A 20,554-nucleotide genomic window follows, 5' to 3' on the forward strand; every position below is an offset into this window, starting at 1 on the left:
AAGGCTCATACGGGAAAGAAAAACAAAAAGCCCCAATGTTTCACAGCCATTGTGCAAGAGACAGTGAACGCGATTCTGCGGGAAGTGGAAACATGCCAGAAGCACACAACAACGTTCACTCTCGAACTGAAAAAGAGAATGTCTTTAAATTTAAAAGTCAGTTTCGCTCTGGTTAAGCTTATCGGTGTTTCAGTCAATTTTAGGATTAATTACTCAGCCAAAACAAAGGTGCCCTTTTTCTCTGCTATCCAACTGGCAATTTTATATACAAATACGAACTGTGAAGATACCCTTTCTCCCCAGCAGTCCACAGTCTCTTACCTTCCACTTCTTCTTCATCACATACATGTTTAAGGAAGGAAGCCCCTCTATCCAGTACTGCCTCGTCCTCCATCCTATAGTAATAGAAAAGAAAAAAGGAATGCTCAGACTTCTCCTGGAGCGAGCTATTTGAAACAGCCCAGGTCCTGGGCAGGTTAACTTGCAAGCTGTTGTTCATGTTATTGTGGGCACTCCCGTTCTCCTTCCAGTGCCTGCTGTTCCTTCATAGAGCTCCTTTCAAATGGCGTTTGGTATAAGCTGGCCTCACGTCGTTCGAATTCTAACCTTGAGAGGACATCAGTGCTGACAGGTGTGAGAAAGGTAATCCCGGCCACAAGTCTTTGTTGTTGTTTTTTTTTTCCCTTGTTTCTTTTTCCTGTTTCTTTCTTTTTTTTCCTCCCTTTTTTCTTTTTTTCTAACAAGGACATACACACACAGGCAAGTTTGGGACTGTCTATGCGAGAGCCAAGAGTTTGTGGAATTCCTGTTTCCCTTTAAAGTTCTTCTAAAAGATGTTGGCTGCAGAGCCACGTATACAAGCAAGCACGCATACTGTACACAGACACACACACGCGTTCGCATGCACAGTGGGAGACTCGGCTTCAGCCAGCCTCTTAATACCAGCAAAGCACACTTGTCTGTCGAGAGGCAAGCTTTGTGTCACATGTTGGCCTTACAGAAATCTGACATACGAGGATTATCCAGAGACCAAGCTACAGTAAGTCAGGCCATCACAGCAGTCATGTATGTGTGCCACCCATTCATTCATCCATCTGGGGACTGATTTTAGTAGTTGCTTTCTTTCCCCTCCCTTTCTCTCTCTACCTCTTACCGGCTCCTCTGTACAGAGGAGACTCCAAATTCTACACCTCCGCCATGAAGTCCTCCTCTGGCACTGCCCAGAACTTGCCCTGCTCTATTTCATGCACAAAATAAAGACCCTGCATGCTTTCCAAGGGCTCATCCACAAGCTCATTTTTGACCGGCAAATATAAAAATGGCAAAATAACAAAGAAAACATTTCTAGTTATTTTAAATAATCTACTTATATATCGCTTGGAGGCTAAGCATATATTTGCTGCTCATTGCTAGACAATGAGCTGTGTAAGCTTAATAGCAGTATAATTCTCAATAGAACTGCAGGCTCTGTTTGTAACCTCTTTTCCTACCAAAGGTAAGAAACTGGCATGTTTGGGTAACAACTGAAAAACAATACCTTTTCCTTTTATTCTGTAGATGGAATAAGGACAAGCCTCATACAGAAAAAAAAAAAAAAGACGCTTCAACCTTCTTCACATCTATATTCCATTTAGGATTCCACAAGATGCTTCAAGCACAGTAGCAGCAAATGCTTAAAAGAGATTTTTAGAGGCACATTCAAATTCAGGACAGTATAAAACCCAAACAGGTAAATACGAAGCAATGAATACATCCTAGGATATCTACCTTGCAACTGCATGTCAATGTCTACCCGAACAAAGAAGCGTTCAGCCACAAGAGCAGCAGAGCCCTCGTTTTCTAAAAGCAGTCCCCAGGCAGCAGTTCTCCCACCTGTGACACCCTGTCCCCACCTCAAGCACCTTGACCAACACAGCCCATCGGCCTCCTCTTTGACTCGTAGCCTGCAGCTCAGCTCACGTGAATGACTCCCAGATATTTTGCAGGTAAGGAAGAAGCAAAAAAGCTCAGACTGAAAACCACTGACCATGCATATGGAAATACACGTTTCATCTGGATTACCAGACGGCAGCAATACTACAGCACCGTACCCAGAAACGAACACGAGCCTCAGCTCCTGACTAAGTTCAGATCCAACCCAGAAGTTTGAAGCAAGGCCCACCTCTCATTCGCTGGCTGTTTCTTCCTGCACTGTATGTAAGAGAGCTGGAAGAATGGAAGAGCAAATTTCTCTGACTTGAGAAAGGCACCATTTCACAAGCAGCTGCTGCCCTGCGTGGAGGGGTAGGACATGCTTCTTCCCAACAAAACACACCAAGCCAGCACACAGGTACGCACACACAGAAGCCTTCCTGAAAGCTCAAGTTCTCCATTACATTATTCAACGCTGTTAATGCCGCTCTTGCCTGCATGCAACGGTTGTGTAGGCACACCCCAATTACGTTTTTTTCCCAGAGTAGCACAGTAGCTACTTGCTATAAACACAACTGAAAACATCTGGAACAGATAGGGCTGGGTTTCCAGACCAAACACAAACCGCACGCGCTTTATTACTCCACGAAGTTCTTCGTTTCACTCCCAGCGTGCTGGCATTCACCTCCGCTCCCTGTGCACCAACACACCCAGGCCGTTCAGCACGCGTGTATGCGTGCAACCATACCTGCACATCCCACAGCCCCAGCCCAAACGCCCGTTTCCAGCTTGGTTTCTCCGCTCCAACTTTGGCAGCATCGGTCCAAGTGCACAGCAGCTGCAAATGAACAGTCACATCGCATTGGGAGAGAGGGAGAAGAGGGCAAAGGGAGGAGAGGAGCAAATTCTAGTGCACAGTGCCGAGGATTCACCAGGTGCTACTGAAATGTCTGCTCAGATCAGCTGAAATGGCAGGCAGATGAGGTCCTGCTGGTGCCCTGTGAAGCCCCCAATGCCATCCCCACCCCTGCCAAAACCCTGTCCCCCACTGCCAGCACCTCTCTTCCCCTGGGGCAGTTCATCACATTTAAGGGCCGCACTTCCTAGCTTGCAAAGGGCTCAAAAACTGCTGACAACACATCACAAGCCTGATGCTTTCCCTGAAACGTGCCCAGGGCAGATCCGAAGGAGCTAGGGGGTTTAAAGGGCCAGGAATAGAGCCTGGGCCGCCTTGGCGCGGCGCCCCGACTCTAATCCGCAGGAGTTTAGTGATTAGACCCCGAAGCACCACCTCCCTTGACTTGGTCTTTTCTGCCCTTCTCAGATTACTGCGGGATTTCTTCAGGCCAAAACCTAGCAAGAACCATTCTTTATGAACACGCACAGGGGGAATATTTCAACCAACCCCTTGGACTTTTTCAAATAACATTAAATGAGAGTTGCAGGAAAAAAAAAATATGTTACAGGAAAGAGCAGAAAATCTTCAGTGGCAGAGTCCTAGCAGTGCAGCACTGCAGCAAGAAATGGCATTTTCACTACCCCAAGGAAGAGAAAGGGATACAAGTGAGAAAGGGCAGAAATGTTTTTAGGGCCTCTGAACAGAAATGTGCCTTACTTTGAAGCTCGGCTTACTAGCTCCTTTGAGTAAGGTAAAAGGACGGGACACCTAGACACTTTTTTATCTAGTCTGACATCCTCATTATTGTTATCACAGTGCTTTGGAAACAAACCCCCAAAATAATTAAAAATAATGGCTTTCTATTTTCAGGGCCTAGATCTGAGCAAGTCACGCACTCCAACACAATATGCTTCAGTAAAAAGAAATACAAGCTGCTCAAGTAATTGGCCTCTCTGGGTACATAATTAGATCAATACCCAACGTTTCTTGAAACGACACTGTACATCAATAGGATTTAGACAAAGGTCTCACATAGCCAACCCAACACAGCATGCAATTCACACCTAAAACTGCAGGTCACTCTCAACTACAGCTCCCAGAAACAGCCTGCCAGACAAAGAAGAACGAACAAGACCAATTTAATACCCCAAAAGAGTTCCAGAATTTGGGATCTAGAGAGAGGTCAGTATAGATGGGCAAAAGTGAAGGGAATTAAGTAGCATAGAGCAGAAAAGAAGATGAAAAGCCTATTTGCCAGCTATTCCACAATGAGCAGAGCACTCCCTAAGAAACGAGCACATAAGATTGCCTCTCATATGTGTGTGATCCGGGACCACTTTTGAGGTGAAAACTTCTCGAACGCTCCATGTTAAGAGCAAACCTGATTTGGCTTCCAAAGGAAACTGTGGCTCAAGACCAAATTACTTAAGTTTAGTGTTTTCTTTTAACCTACCACAAAACTCCTCGATTCCTTCCCCTTGGCTATGCTTATCTTGCAGCCTCTGTTTTTGTCATCACATTATAAATCTTTCCTGCAGGTCCCCTTGTTATAGCACCAAACACTTGCAACATCTTCAAAGCGGTGTAAGGTAGCAAGTAACCTTAGCTTTATTGTCCCCAGCCATTACTGAGATGAGATAACTCAGGCCTTATTTGCATAGATGTAGCAAGGCTCCAGGTTTATTTTGAGATCGTTATGTGAAAGCCACTAGACTTGCGAGGAAAAATAACGCCATGACTCTACTTTGTGCTCTTTCCACTGCTTCTCATGTTTTAGGTGTACCTAATAGAAGTCTCTGCTGAGTTTACAGCACTAGAAGCAGTCTCTAAACAAACAAAAATAAGGCAAAAAAACAAACCACAACCTACAGATGATCTGATTAAAGTTTGTTTCTGCACAAAAACCTGCATTTGGAAGCCTATGAAAACTTCCTTACAGCACATGGAAATGGTCAGGGTGCAGAAGGGTCCTCTCTTACCAACACGAGAGCCTACAATGGGACAGCAGAGCCTTCTGCACCAGCGACCTGCAGAAATACCTCGTTTCTCCCCCAAACGCCGACGAGCTAAGCAGATGGAGTGCTGCCACCTTTTGGCCACGCAGCCTTCGCACAGCAGCAGGGACCAAGCCAAGCTCCTGCGAGCTTGAACAAGCTGTATGGACAGAGACCATCGGCACCTTCCCGCTGTCATCATCACTCGCACTTTTTATAACTTCACGATTTATGACATGGGAAGAGTAAATGTCACGTTTGGCTGAAAGAAAGCAGCACGGCTGATGTGGCAATGCTAGCTGTTGTCTGGAGATACAACTCACCCAAGTGAATAATACATAAAGCTGGAGAGTAAGAAATGAGAGTTATTACTTGCTGATAAGTTTTTATGATCCAGTCCGTTTCAAACACGTTTTGCAATCAGGAAGAAACCAGAGCAAACTCTGGACTGCATAAAGGAAAAACCGAGCCAGCTCTGTGACTGGAACGGATAGCAAAACACATAACCCATGTGAAAGTCACATTTAAAGAGCAATCCTTTTGGAATAAGCCAGGGTGCAGAGCGCGTAAAGGGCTTCAGGGAGGAGAGAGGCTTGTTACCGTCGGGTCACACAGCCACAGCGCTGGCCAGCCAAACCAGAAGCCCTGATGGCAGGGCTCTGATGGGGCTCAGAGCAGCCCCGCTGACGGAAACGTGCCTCCCCAGCACTGCAGCTCCTGCTCCTCACTACAGCTCACACCCAGGTGTGTGGAAGCTGTGGTCATTCGTGGGCAAGGCAAATGAAATAAGATCTTCATGAGCACACACAATCAAACAGCTCCTGGAGCTTCTCAAAGCCTGCCATCATTTATCCGTCAGGATTTTTTCCCCAGAAAATTGCCATCCGTACAATGAAGCCGGAGTACTGGGGATGGGGACACTGGGCAAGAAAAAAAAAAAGACAAAAACAAGTAAAGTACCAGGCATTGCTTGCTAAGCTGTTTGGCAGGTCTCACAGTCCTGCAAGGATTACACTTAAGTCTGCACATACACAACCATCCCCACACCCCTTTTAATTCCCAAACACAGAAGGAAGATTCTGTCCATCACAGAGCCCTTTTTTCCTCTTAGGAGCGAAAAGAAGACAGGTTTCAGATGAGGAGCCTCGGTATCTCCCAGCAGAAGAGACACCTGCCATTGACAGCTTGATCTGTTTGGACACTCCAAGAGCCACTACAAAGCACTCCTCTAGCTCTGTGATTCCTCAGCGTTGCTAGGAGCAGACAGAGAGAGCCACAGGCACATACCCATAGGCTGCACTTTTGCTACTAGAAATCACGACCAGAGCGCCTGGAGAGAAACATGATGTGGCTCATGAGAAAGAGCCACAGATCCAGCCACAGCACCATTCTGCACTGCTCATGATGAGGTTTAAAAGGCCTGCTCATGACAACCAAGCTGGCATTCAGTCCAACTGAGGCAGGCCTGCCACTTTGGATGAACAGCATCAGTCAACCTTCAGCAGCAGGTTGAACAACACCAGTGTCAACCAGACCTGGAGGCTCATACAGACAGGATGAGCAGGGCCTGGATCTAGGTGGAGAAAAGCCGCCAACAGCTTCCCTGCTGGCAGTGCCAACTGGTGCCTTCACCAAGCAGCTGAAGGTGGATGCCGAGGGTGTATGCTTACACCTATCTCAAAGATAATGAATCAAAAAGTTAAACAAGCTTCTTCTATCAAGAGACCGAGGAGACTGAGATGTTATTTACCTTCTCTGCAACCTGTGAAGCATTCAGCTACTGTGACGGCAGTGGTTAAGTAAACAGGAAACCACAAAGGAGACTTGGTCCCAATTGATTCCCCTACAGCCCATAAGCAAATGTTTGAGTTAACAGACCTAATACGAGCAATTCATCTTTAGGGGCTACATTGTTGTTTGTTTGGTTTTTTTTTTCCTCAAATACCTGCACTTGTGCTCTAGTGCACAGAAAAATTAGCTTCTGACTATACTCAGCACAGTCTGGTTGATGCACTCACAGAACAGATTGCCATATTTATCTTGGATGCATTTCCCCTTGTCAGTTTGAAACCAGCATTTATTTACATGCTCTCTCAGCAAAAGGTTGCACTCACCATGAGGACAGAAGCCTCCTCCTCCTTCTGCACAATTAACTTGCACTAACGTAGTTTTAAACCCAAACTCAAACCCAGCTTCTTTTAAAATAAGAACGTTCCAACAGGGAACAAATGCTCAAAGTGAGTGCTTTGCACAGTGCCATCAGATGCAGAAGGACTGATCTCATCTCCTCCCTCTCCAGCAGACTTGTCTGAATGGAGAACACCATTTCCCTTCTCCAGAGCACTGCCAGTCTCTGAGTAATCAGGAGATAAAAACACCAGCACTACAGGTGCTGCAAGACTAAAATCTGTGAACACATAGAAGGTGCTAAAGCACCCGTTTTTTCTAAAAGTGTGGGACACGTAGGAAAAGACTGGAACATACAACCTCAAAGGAGCACAGACTGTTCATTTGGTTTTGGCCGTGCTTTACTGCTTGCAGTATTTCCACCAGTTTCCTCGTTTCAATGACTGGCTGCATGCATTGGACCACGATGCAGGTGACATGCTTGCTTGTTACTTGTGCATGCTGGAGGGAAAGATGGAGGAAGCAAAGAGCAAGACAGCTTTGCAACTTTATCATCTTACAACTGCATATTCTAGTTACTTGTCTTTTCAAAGGTTCTCTGCTGCTCACTAACATCTCTCAATCACTACAGTGACATAAGCCTTTCATTTATTGACACCGACGTGCACTTGTTAAAGGGGCTTTGGAAAAAGGAGAACCAAACACAGGGTAAGAATGCTCCTCAACAGTCAATGTAAATCACTGAGGTTATGCTCCTTCCCTTCCCTTTGCTCCAGGTCCTTCCTTGGAAGTCCAATGATACTCTTGAGAACATCATTTAATGAGACACATTCTCTCAGTGCTTCTTCGTCCCTCCAAAAACTTGTTCTTCAGAGGCTGCCTCCCCAGCAGTGCTCCAGGTGTGTGTGCTGCAGCAGCCATTCACCTTTACACTGCTGCCTGTTCATTCTGTTAAATATTTTCCCCGTCCATTTACACCGTGCTGCCAGCTGGTTGTGAGGACCTAGCAAAAAACACCAGCAAGGCTACTGGGTGTCTCTGATCAAACACGCAGCATCAAGTAGAATACAGCACCCCTATACAAGTTATTTATCAGAAATTTCTCAGTTACATGGATTCCACCCAGGAAAATGCAGCCCATTTGTTCAGTATCCCTGTGCCATGCTATTTAGATTACTCAGTGATTTTAGTATTAATGAGACATTTTTGAAAATTGGGGTGGGGGAGGTATTATTTGTTTGTTCTTTTAAATGCCCAAGTAAGTCCCCTCATTGTTACATGAAATATTTCACTCTCTAGAGGTGTTTTCAGGGATTGAATCTGAGATTTAAAATAGATCATTAGCCTATTTTTTAAGTATAAATCCTGACATATTTAGACAGGAGTGATTTGGAACACACTATTGTAGAATAATGCAATTATAAATTACAGAATCTGTTATGATTTTTAATTGATATCATCTCATTGGGATATCATCCCAAACTCTTAAGTCAACAAAGTCAGTAAACAACTGCATTTCTCCAGGTGCTTTATTCTGATCAGTTGTACTCCTACAGCTTTTGTTTTGTTGTTGGGGTGTTTTTTTTATTATTATTATTATTTGGTTGCATGTTTTTGCTTTTGGTTTTGTTTTTCATATCCAGAGTGAAGTTCTGCTGCTTTTACTCTGAGAAGGAATAAGCCCTGTGGTAATTCTGAAACAGGCAAGATTTCTTAGGATGTTAAAGAGGAACAATGGCTGGGCCCCTGTTTGCTGAAATCCTTCAGCATATTTAAATCTACCCAAGTCCCATTACAGGATCTAAATAGAAGTCTCAGTTCTTGTTTTTAAAAACCCTTATGACTGAAACATCAGGAATTCTAAAGGTCTATCTCAACTCACAGGTAAAGCCTATGAGAGCAGGGTAAGAATTGTCTAAATTTACTTTGACAAAATAAATTATATCATTTGGATTTCAACTTAAATCTGTCAGCTGCAGAAAACTCTTCGATTTGGATACATCACAAAAATAACTACCAGAAAAAAATAATAATAATTAGGAGTGAGCGAAATTGAATCTTTTTCTTTTGTGTTCATGAAGAACTCTCATAACGTTAGTGAGAGAAGAGCTTTCTTCTGCACAGACAAGAAAGTAATGTTATCAAAATACAGGGAAATACAATGGGGTGGGGGGGAGGATTGGCACTGGATCCTAGGGTAGGTGCAGCAGCTGAAGCCATTGTTTTATTATGTTTAGATTGCTTACCGTAAAATGACACAACTCCAAAAACTAAACAAGTCAGCTGCCTGTTTGTTTTCCTTTCCTTCTCTTAAAGAGACTCGTGGATTGGTAACTTGAAACGAAGCCAGCAAGAAGCCCATATTTCATCCAACCATACCTTTTAACTGGTAGCACCTCAGGTAAAGCACTCCCTTCGGCTGACCAGGGCAACCTCTTGGAGCTGAGGTGCTGGTTCCTGTTGTCTTCCACGTACACCTGCTATACTGAACGTAGCCGGAGCCAGGAGAGGGTAATGAAACACTGTGAGAGGAATTCAAGACTGTGCTTACATAGGAGTTTTATGGGATGTCCCTTTCAACAGGAAGCAGTGATTTCTGACTACAAATATTATGAATGTATCTGCGTGAAGCTAATGTAAACCAGGCACTTTTGTTGCTTAACTTTCTGTGAAGCATGAAATATAAAACAAAAAAGTTTTCTCTGGAGACAGAATGGTGTCAGTTTTTAAAGCCACAAGCTGCAGCAGATTTCACATAAAAATTACTTCAAGACAGCCTGCAGGATCTGATTGGTTTTTTTCTGCCACTTATTACTGTGACAATGCCATGTCCTGCAATAGATTTCTTACCGTTTTTTGCCTTATAGGCAACTTCTTATTTGACTATGTTTTGCATGCCTAATTGGATGCCCATATTTTTTGTTTGCTCCACTTAAAGAAGATTAGGCAGTGTGTACAACAAGTTCATAACATAGTACATGACTTGAGGTTCAGTAACCCTTACACGAAAGTGCTCCAGTGGGCTGATTTATGAGAGCATTTTCATGTGCTCTTCAACCAAATCAGGATCTATTGAAAACCAACCCTGTTTTATAGAGTAGCTGCTCTTTGTACAAGCCTCATGTAAGAGCTCTTTTAAAGAAGTATATCATGTCATAAGACTAGGTATGGTGGACTAAGAACTGCCTGCAACATCGTAAGCATGTACTTTACATCAGCTCAGCAAAGAAGTTTAAACTGAGTGCAGACTTTAAAAGCGCAAATAAAACAGGGCACCTGTATACACCTATATATAAATAGACATGGATATATAAACCTAGACAAGGAAACAGCAACTGTGGGAAATCTTTCCAGCATCTGCTGAATATACCTACACAGAGTGTCAAAATCAATGTATGGACAGCATGGATCTAATACAGGGTTTTCTACCCATAGACAGGGATATTAAAGTAGGTCTCTCGGTCTTGCCAGACTGCCTTTTGAAAGAAAAACATTATCTGGAATGGGAGTTCCTCGGTTTACGTCCATTTCCCATTCAGCGAAAGAACAGGCAGTGTGTACAATGTGGGGTGGAGCAGCACACCAAGTGACACCATTAACCCAGATCTGGTTTTCTCCAGGGAAAACAATCAAGTGCTTTCAGTCGCGGCTTCCCAGCAAGCAGCTCCTGCGCTGGTCCTCCCATGTGACTATTTGGGAGGAAAGTCTTCTCTCCATAGCAAGAACCCCACTAAATGCATGAAACCAGCTTATATCTTAATTTCACTTCTGCAATTACAGGTTGGAGCTTTTCCTTTCCTTCAAGTTTCACAGTCGCAAATGCACAGCTCCTAGAGCTGCACGCTTTCCTCCCCATCGCCTCCCCAAGCATCTCTGAGGTGCAGAAAAGCATCACAAAACTTTGGGCCCCAACACTAATACTAGGTCTGAGACAAACCAGCTTTCTGCTACGAGGAGGACAGATAATACCTGATCCAGCACAAAACTGCTCTGGCAGAGGCAGCCGCTACCAGGCAGAAAGCCTGGTTGTATTAAATGTTTTGGACACATCCAAAGCAGCCAAGGGAGCTAATGCGCATTCAGCACTTCACATAGTGCAGCTGCAGCATCTCTGATCCAATACTCGGCACGCCGAAGCAATAGGAGGTTTCATGATATGCTGGTCTCAAAAATATAATCCAGCATAAAGGATATTTTTAACAGGAATGATTTCAGTAATCTGCTTCAATAGTCAACCTTACACGCACGCCATGTGGCACAACTGAGCAGCACAGAACCATATGCCATGGGCAGGAACTTCTTGAACTGCTCATCACTGAAATCCTCCTGCAACGATGGGGGGAAACGGACCTCTGCAACCTGGAACTGGTGACTAGATGCAAGTCTCTGGAAGAATAAGTCATTTCTACAAATTAGACAACAGTTACTCAACACTGCAGGATGTGATAACATTTGAGATCGCATCAAAAAGATTGTGATCAGAGCACACAGATGTAAGAATAAGACAGACAAGGCAGAGTCACCAGATCTGAGTATCAGTGTGTGCACAACCCAGACAGAGGAAAGAAAACTTCTCCAAAAGTATTAGACGAGCAACGAAAACCAGGGGGTTCAGTGACCAAAGTACTAAAAGCCAACCTCACCTTCACCTGGCGACAACTACTTGTCCACATTTTATAGAGACTGCTCCCCAAGGGAGATTAAATCTCTTCTGAAGAAGGACACTTGCATCATTCCCAGTGCATGCATAAAGATGCTAATTTAATAACAGTCAATCAAAATTGATGCAGACCTAATAGCTAGAAATGCAAACAGCCAAATTTCAAGCTAAATGCCCTTTTTTGCCTCCACCACCTGCAAGAGAATAGTAAAATAAAACAAGACACTGTACAAATTTGCTGAAGAAACATTGCCAGAGAGGAGAGCAAAGCAAAAGCAAGTCATTTCAGAGCTGTTTGGGAAGCAACTGAAATAAAGAAGAATTTCCTCACTTCCACCAATTTAAGCTCCTGTCAGAACAACAGAAAAAAAAAAAACAAATCACAGCCCACAGCATCATGAACCCGAGGAGCCATTCTGTCTCTTAACTGTGCCAATTATTTAACAAAATACTGATTATGCCAGCATAAGCCCCAGCACCCAAAGGATGCACGTCCTTTATGAACGACACCCACAAGAATCATTCATGGGAAATGTGACTGCAAGTGACAATCCATTCTGCATCACCACAGCAGAGTTGTGACTGTTCCAGTGTGTTTCTAGGAGTTAGGATCAGACAGAATCAAGTATGGTTGATCCCCAGCTATCGCTAACCAGACTTGCACCCACAGGCAGGGAAACCTTTCTGTTGCTCAACATTTTATATGGTGATATCAGAGGGGCATGTATATGCATGGTTTTTCCAGTGTGATTATAAAAAATATCTGTCACGGAGCACCAACAGTTAGGATAAAACACAGTCTGGAGGAACCTCACTGCCATGACTACTAGACTCACAGAAGAGCTCATCCACACATTCACTCCCTTGACTGCTCCTGCAAAGAAAGCAAGCAGAGATTTTGTACGCTTCTCAACCAAATTCCCAGCAGGGGACAAGAGTGAGCAAGCCACTGACGTTAACACAACGCTCCTTGCCCTCCTGCGTGCTTAGTTGATAGAGTGATGAAGAGTGATACGCCATAGTGACCTGCTACCTTGACTTTCAAGTGTGGTGCTGGTTAAGAACATACCAAGCCCATAATCTTTAATCTTGGACCTGCAGACTATCAATCAGCCAGAAGTGAGTTTGCCCCGACCACGCAGGGGCACATGACTGCATTTCTGCTGTATTAGTCAGCAAACAAAGCGATAGGGGATTTTTTTTGCCACCAGAACAGGAGGAACATGACACAGCATAAAAGTAGAGTGGTATAGGCAGACAACACATGATCCTGCATAAAGTCAACCCATTTAAAATGGTAAACTCACTTTACCAGCAAAATGAGTTTGCTGCTGGATTGACGTTTTGCTTCATGGGAGAGTAATATTCTTCATTTGGTTCTAAGTGCCCTAAAGCTGGATTTACTCTATCCTCCAACCACAGCCAAGAGCACATAACTGAACTGCTGAGCAGGCAACATCCAAGTTTTAACAAGACTGTCCTCTAGATGACATCCATTTAAGGGCAGCCCAAAATAGACTTACTCATGTCAGCTTAAAACAAGACAGAGAATGAAACAATAACCCAGAGCTGAAAACTAGTTCCTTGCCAGAAAGCATTCATGGCTACTTCTTATGAACTCCATTCTAGTGATCATTGCCATGAAGAGCCACTTGTGGAAAGAAACCGGTAGCAGCAGTGATGCTGACAAGCAGCACTGTTGCAGGAGGTCCCGGGTCCTCCACAGTAACCCAGAAACTAGTGCAGTGCCTAACAGGCTTGTCTAAGAAGGGCAAGGGGACTTCTGGAAGAGCAGAGAAAATGTGACTCTACCACAGCTATTTCTTTCATACATCTTCATCCACTCTAGGAATGGCCTTTGAAAAAAATATTTTTTTTCCTGTGAAGAGAGCAATAAAAGTTAAGACCATTTGCATCTTTCTGGGCCAAAGGAAGGCTATCCACATTACACAGGCTCTTGTAGCACTTTCACAGCCTCTCAAGCAGGTCTGTCACTAGAGTGAGCTCCTCTCTCTACATATCAGTGGCTGATACTCTTTCTGACTCCAGTAACATAACAGGATTCTTAGTCCCTATGCACAAACTTCCCAGACAGGCCTAAAACATTCTACCTGCAGTCCTGCGTACTATACTTGCACAAGTCTCATACACCTGCAAACCTCACTGGTCATCTTTAACTAGAAATCCTCACATCAAAAGAGGGTGCAGCTGTTCCTAACTCCAGATAATTTTCAACAGAGTTTGGATGCGAAGCTGCCTTTTGTCCTTCCAGAGATAAGGTCCTCAATAAGCAAAAGAGATAAAAGATACTTCTTGGTGACTCTGGCCAAATCACACACACCTTAACCACCAGCTGCTAATACTTTCTTAAATGCAGAGCAGACCCACCTACTGCTGAACCAGGCCTGTAAAACTTGACGTAGTCACAAATTTCATGGAGACATCTGTTAACAAAGAACTGCTTTATGCCCAGCACCTAATTGCAATATGACTGTTTAAAGGTAAAAGGAAAATAGTCCATGATAATATTAAGTCCCAGTTATCTACACCATTATCTTGCATTTTTTATTGCCCTGCTGAGTGGAATGACTGGTCGAGGAACAAAGCCAGAGAAATTCGGTTGATACCACAGTTCACGACTACATACGCAATTCTGAGAATTTCAAATTACAGGTCAAATCCAGGACAGTACTGAACTCCTCCTGGAAAAGATTAGGTACCCTTCCCGAGTTACGAAGCAAGCCTCCCCAGAAAAATACTAGGTTGTTTGCAAGCCAAGGCATCACCATACCAGGAATACTTAATGCAAAGGTGTCTTACTCATAATTTGAAATTAAAAAGGCAGAAAGAGGTTTAAAAAAGATGGCTTTATTTGTTGAAAAGTAATTACAGAAGTTTGCAGAGTTCACCAAAGCCTTTATGCACTCCTGCTTTTCTCTGCACTGAAGGCTCAAAGGACCTTCACGTTACTTGCCAGCAGATTTTCAGCATGATGACCATAAGAGGGTTTTGCAGTGCTTTTTTATAAATTAAGTTCTGTACCTAACCTTCAACGAATTGCACAGGCTCTGGGCTCCTCTAGTTTGATCTTTCGTTTGAGTAATTATTGTAAAAGCTGGAGACATGATCTCCCTTTACTCATTGTCCAGAGAGAATTCTGACACTGTAAGACACAGCTGGGATTTTCACAGAGTTGTTTTGCGGCGTATTCCCTTTCAACAAAAAATATACAGTGCATTTTTGGCAAAGAGAAGAGATGGGTGATCCAAATCAAACTTTAAAAATAAGAAGGTTTCTCTTTTGCAACAATTTCATTGCTTCTGTGAAACATTTACACTGTAATAACATGAAATGGTTACATGCCCACTCCTTTAATTTATACTGCCAACAGGGATAACCCATGGAACTGAGCAGCCAGAGCATCACAGTTGCAGTTCAGTGCCCACAGAAGTGAAGGAAGGGTGCCTGGGCTTGCCTACATTGTCAGCGAAGCACGGGCCCAAGCCTGCACTCAAGCCCAGGCTTGCTGACATTCCTTCCACGCGAGCAGGCGCTCAGTCTTAGCTTCCAAGCACTTCTCCAAAGGAAAATTTGAGGCCTACCACAAAGCCCAGCAGACCCAACTTTTCCTTCATGCCACCAGCAAGGCCACACACACGTACAAGCCAGTACACTGTGGCACAGCAGCAGGCGCCGCGAGCCAGCCTCTGCGTAGGCACGGTGCGTGGATGCTCCACCTGCAAAGCAAGGCTTTGAGCAAGGGAAGCTGCGCCGTTGGCCTTCACATGCTTACACCTACTCGTAGACTCAAGCTCCAAGCAAAAGAGTGACACTGCCAGAGACAGAATTCGGTGCACCACAGGTTGGTCCTTTCTCCTGCAGCCCTCTGGGACAGTCATTCTCACCGCAACAGGAACAAGAGGGGACCTCCGCATTTTCAGTCAAGTATCCGAGGGACACAAGTAACCTACTGAATCTCCTTGAGTACTCAGCCTTCCTTCATTCTGCATTCAAGGCTTAGCTAAATTTACTTCAGACGCTTCCTTCACCCATGTAACACGATTTTTAAAAGCACTCTCTTTCTGAATGGATCTATTTTCCATTTAAATGTTAAAACTTTAAGTCCTTCTACAGTTACACAAGCTATGGAAGTTCAACAGAGTAAAGTGTCAGGCAGATTAAGATGTTAATCGAAGGAAGTGTTTTCCAATTTCAAAACACAGAAAAGTCACATGCTCACCTTTTCCTCTACTACATTAACCCAAACCCTCTTTTGTCTGACATGACACCATATTCAGGACTCAGATTCATCCTATCACAATGTCAAAATCCACTTCTCTAGGCACAGTTGGGTGTAAAATAGGCCACAGAAAGCACCCTCAAAGCTTTTATGCCAGGGAAGGCAGAGGTTGTGGGAGCTACGCTGCCTTTCCTTCTAAAACCCCAACGGTAGCCATCCAATAAGTAAACCTATCACATACTGTTCATAAAAAGGCCAATACTATTTTCACCTGAGTAAGAAGCATTTACACAGCAACAGGAAAAACTTTGCATCTATCATATTCCTTCAGAAGATGTACTTGCTCTTTAGGAAGAATGATCTTTTCTTCTGAGCACATTTGGTGACGTATGTGTCAATAACACACTGGAGACATAAACTCACTCTGGAACAGAAACCATTTAAGCCTAATACTCTGCTAACACCATCTGTCTATTCAAGATGTTTTCTCAGCAAAATTAGTGATACTATCTGACAGTACTACAGGTGAACTCTGTAACTTGAAACAGAAACTCTACCACCACCGTTAAAGTCCCAGTCAAGGATGCACTGAATACTTTGCACAGATCTTCAACCAATTTCCAACCTTACCTCAAAAGCAATTTATGGTTGCATCCAGACTTTGTCCATATACCGAATAAAGGGAAGGTTGGCATTCACCCTTCAGGCCCAGTTCTGCCAGTTCTCTTCACTCACTGCACTATCTTACTACACGTTTCTCTCGCTCATAGCACTGGAGCTGTTTACACAGACCTCAGTCCAGCAAAGCACTTAGGCTGGCCTTGAAGTTCCATCAGTTCAATTGCTCCAAGGGCAGAAGTCACCTGTGGCGAAGTGCTTAGTGGGATTAAGGGAACAGCCCCACGGAAATCAACATCCCATGATCCATACCATGAACCATAAGGAAGGTATGAAAATCAGAGCCATTGTTCTGAGGCTCTGGATTTCCAAACCTTCTCTGTGCACCGATACAGACGTTGACCACAGCTCCATCCAGCTCAGCGCTGTTTTAAGCACGTGTATTAGCAGCATTACAAGGGCATCCGGCACCACTTCCACAGCCCACCACATTGACCCTTCACCCAGGACACTGCTTCTCAAACTCAGTTATTATTCACAACCCAGGCCTAATAGATCATGAGATGATAAACGATTTATGTGAAACTACTCACAGGGCACTACACGCTGTATTGTTGTGCCATTAAGGCTTTGGAACGAAGCTTCATTGGGGACAGAAGAGAACAAAGCACCCATCTATTTCTTCATTGCTATTATTGTTTCTGCCTTGCAAGACACACAAGCTGGGCTATTTAACAGTGCTACTGTTCTTTAGCTGTTCTGTTTGTCTACTGAAAGCAGGAACTGTCAGACGTGGAAATGATATCAGACTATTGAAATTTCACAACAATTTGGGTAAAATTCACTTCATTAGCACAAAATTTGCCAACTATGAGACCTAAGTAAGATTTACATGTACAGCTCCCATATACTTGCATTCAATTCTAGTGCAATGAAGCAGGTTTAATATGCTCAAACGCTACTTTTCCTTGAGCTATTGAGTAACTATTTCCCAACTTCAAATCTAAACACAAAGTCTTATTATATTTAGCAACCTTGATGAAAAATCTCCATGCTTACGGATAAAGGTTGATGATGTGTCTGAAGCGTTATATAGTCACAGGTACAATAAAAGCAGTTAACTGCAACCTTTTGTTCAAGGTTAAGAGGTGAGACTAGAGACTGAGATCAGTAAACTTCAAGAGGTGATTAAAATAAAGTAAAAGCATAAAGAAACTTAAGGCGGAAGTATTCTAATCTCAAAGTTGCACACACCACGTACGATGACAGGCAAGTTCTGTTTCTGCACCTACTATACAAAATGGACAAAACATGAATATTTTAATAAAGGTCATTATCTGACATGCAAGACTCCGTTCCTCTTCTTTGACTAAACTTGTACTTAGACATAGACTTCAATTTAAAAAGATTTGCATGTTTTGTTCAGAAAATCATAGCAGAAAAAGATAAGATAAACCAGAGGAGTCAACTTGAAGTGAATTAATATATATATTTTAAAAAGTTGTTGCACATGCAAACCCACTAGGATTTTTGGCGTCACACCAGCTCTTTGTGATGCTTTGAAAAATAACACAAAATTACATCTCTGCTGGAGAACAACCACACAAAATTTCAGCCTGTTTCATTAATTCGGCAGATGAGCAGCTGTCACCTTTCACAGGTCAGAAAGAGTTATTCCCACCGTGGCCCTCATAATTCAGAGCACAGTTTGCCACCCAGTTATTTGTGTCCATAGCTAGGCAGATCATGAAAACATCCAAGTTCCCAGCTTAGCAGTATGAACACTCAAACTGATCAAAAAATAAAGTTCAAAACCACCCCCAGAAATCCTAAGGCAAAGAAATCTGTAGCTAATGGAAGTGAAAATAGTAACTGAGAAGCTGAAAAAGCAGTCCTTGAATAAGCCTAAAAAGCAGCAGCACAGACAAACCTGCTCTGATTTATAAATAAATGCTATTTGTTTCATAGTTTCTGGATGGATCATCTCTTTCTCCTCTGAAACCCAGAGGAAATATTCACTGTGGACTGTACCTTGCAGGTATGGATTTGTTTACTAGGAGACAAATGCTGTATAAAGCATTAAGACAGCATTTTAAATTTCAGAATATCTTTAAGTATTTTCAGTTATCATGGTAACATTAGAATTAAATGAAGCATTTTTTTAAACCTATGTTTAATGGGGGAATAAAGCTGTTTTAGTAAACCTCACTCTGAAAAAAGTCATTTGAACAGTTCCCATCATCGAGTTCAAACGTTCAAGACTCACTTCAAGGTGAGAGACATACGGATCAGGGCTTATTTAAGGACAACTAAAACTTACTTCAAATTGTGTTAAATACATAGTATTTAGCCAGCATATATTATATAGTAGCAAAATAGATGTACGAACCTGTCTCCCTGTAAGTGCAGTTGTATAATACAACTAGGAGTTGAAATGCTGTGGCTTGGAAGACACTACCACCAACAACCTTAACTGGTCCTCTCTCATACTTATATATATATATATACACACACACACACACACACACACATTTCCCCCTTCCGTCTTCCTCTTATTTCTCAAGCAGGATTAGCTCTGCTAACAGCCCACACTTCTGCAATTCTGATATTGAAAGTTCATTTGAGCCCCAAATGAAAAGGATTCTGGTATTGGTGAAGTCAGATTGCCTCTTCTGACGCTTCTGGTGAGAAATGCTGTTGAAAATAGGGTTGTTGGTACTCACCTTCGATGACCCCAGGAGGATCAGTCATACTCACACAGCAGTGTGGTTCACAGATGGACCATCATCTGCTACGAGCCTTACTCTCCATTTACTTACACAGCTATAAATTTGGACAGAAATCTGCAGTACCAATCCAAACAAAACTGAGAGCTGTATTTCTCAGGTTTCTGCTAGTCCCATAAAACCCACACAAATGGCCATTCCCTCCACTGGTAGTTCCTGCGGCAACTTCAAAAGTTATGTGAAAAACTAGTAATTGCAGGAGAGTAAATTGAAAGACATTTCTATCTTTTCTTTTCTCTTAACGAAAACCAAGAAGACGGATGATATCATGTGCTTTTCCTGGTTCGGCAGGGCATCAGAGTTAAGAAACGCCCGATGCAATACACAGGCTGCATTTAGATGGGCTTCTCCCAGACCCAGAAGGCAAGAGCACTTCCAAGCAACGGAATATCCAGGTAAACAGGTACTAGACACTGTACCGAGCACTTTATTTCACAGGAAGTATACTCATCATAAGGCATGCCTTATGATTTCCAAGGCTAACATTAACGGTTAATTCCACGTTATATCATCTTTGAGCTCCATTTCCATGCAAGCTCTGACCTGAAAGACTGTGGCCACTGCTCGAAGCTGCTATTCAATATCGAGTCGTGAAGGTCTAGGGAGACAATGGCACAGCTCTAACCAAGAGAGGCTGGGGAACAGATTCAACTAGGTATCTTTACATTCCCTGGTTTTTAACTTTGGCCATACGCGGTTTTATCATGTAACTGGGTGCCATAACCGTCTTCAATGCTGTCCAACAGCAATAAAAAGCATTCCTGCCACAAACAACATATAACCCTGAGCAAAGTCAGTAGAAATGAGATGCTGCAGCAACTCAAAGTTCAAGGGCAGGGCGGAAGCACTGCTTTGAATGGTAGCAGGACTTCGCCAGAACCCTGATAATAATATTATTGCTGTATTTTCATTTCAAGCCATACAGTTAAAGATACTTAAAGAGAAATACCTCTACCTTCCCATTCGAGTTGTTTACAAGCAGCGCAAAAGAAAAGCTTTCCTTTTCACCAGACTAGCACAATGACATCAGGCTACCCACAGAGACACACTCCTTTATCAATATTAACTGGAAACTGCTATTACTGGATTTTCAAAGAGCACTCCTTTGGAGCCTTCTAAATGGATTTGAAGCTGGAAGCAGCTAATTGACTTGGAACGAGAAAACCTGATAGCAGTTATAAGAACTCTTTTAATTCCCTCAAAGCAAGGCTCCAAATTCTAAACCTAACGCACAAAGAAAATACATGTAAAGCAGGTTGCTGAAGAGAGACATGGATGCTATCTCGCTGAGGCAACGAAGTCATTTTTACCAGTGCGACA

At 43.2% G+C, this 20,554-nt stretch overlaps 1 protein-coding gene across 4 annotated transcripts in view; it reads right to left on the reverse strand.

Moving 5' to 3' along the window:
• SLC4A4 (solute carrier family 4 member 4) overlaps positions 1-20,554 on the reverse strand; it is a 229,489-nt gene that overhangs the window by 172,488 nt on the left and 36,447 nt on the right. For all 4 annotated transcript variants that reach the window (XM_083835258.1, XM_083835255.1, XM_083835256.1 and 1 more), the window contains exon 2: positions 322-395. In XM_083835258.1, coding sequence (XP_083691384.1) covers positions 322-395 — 74 coding nt within the window. The remainder of the gene's footprint in view (positions 1-321; positions 396-20,554) is intronic.

The sequence above is a fragment of the Anser anser genome, assembly GCF_964211835.1.
Source record: "Anser anser genome assembly, chromosome: 4".
Classification (NCBI taxonomy): Eukaryota; Metazoa; Chordata; class Aves; order Anseriformes; family Anatidae; genus Anser; species Anser anser.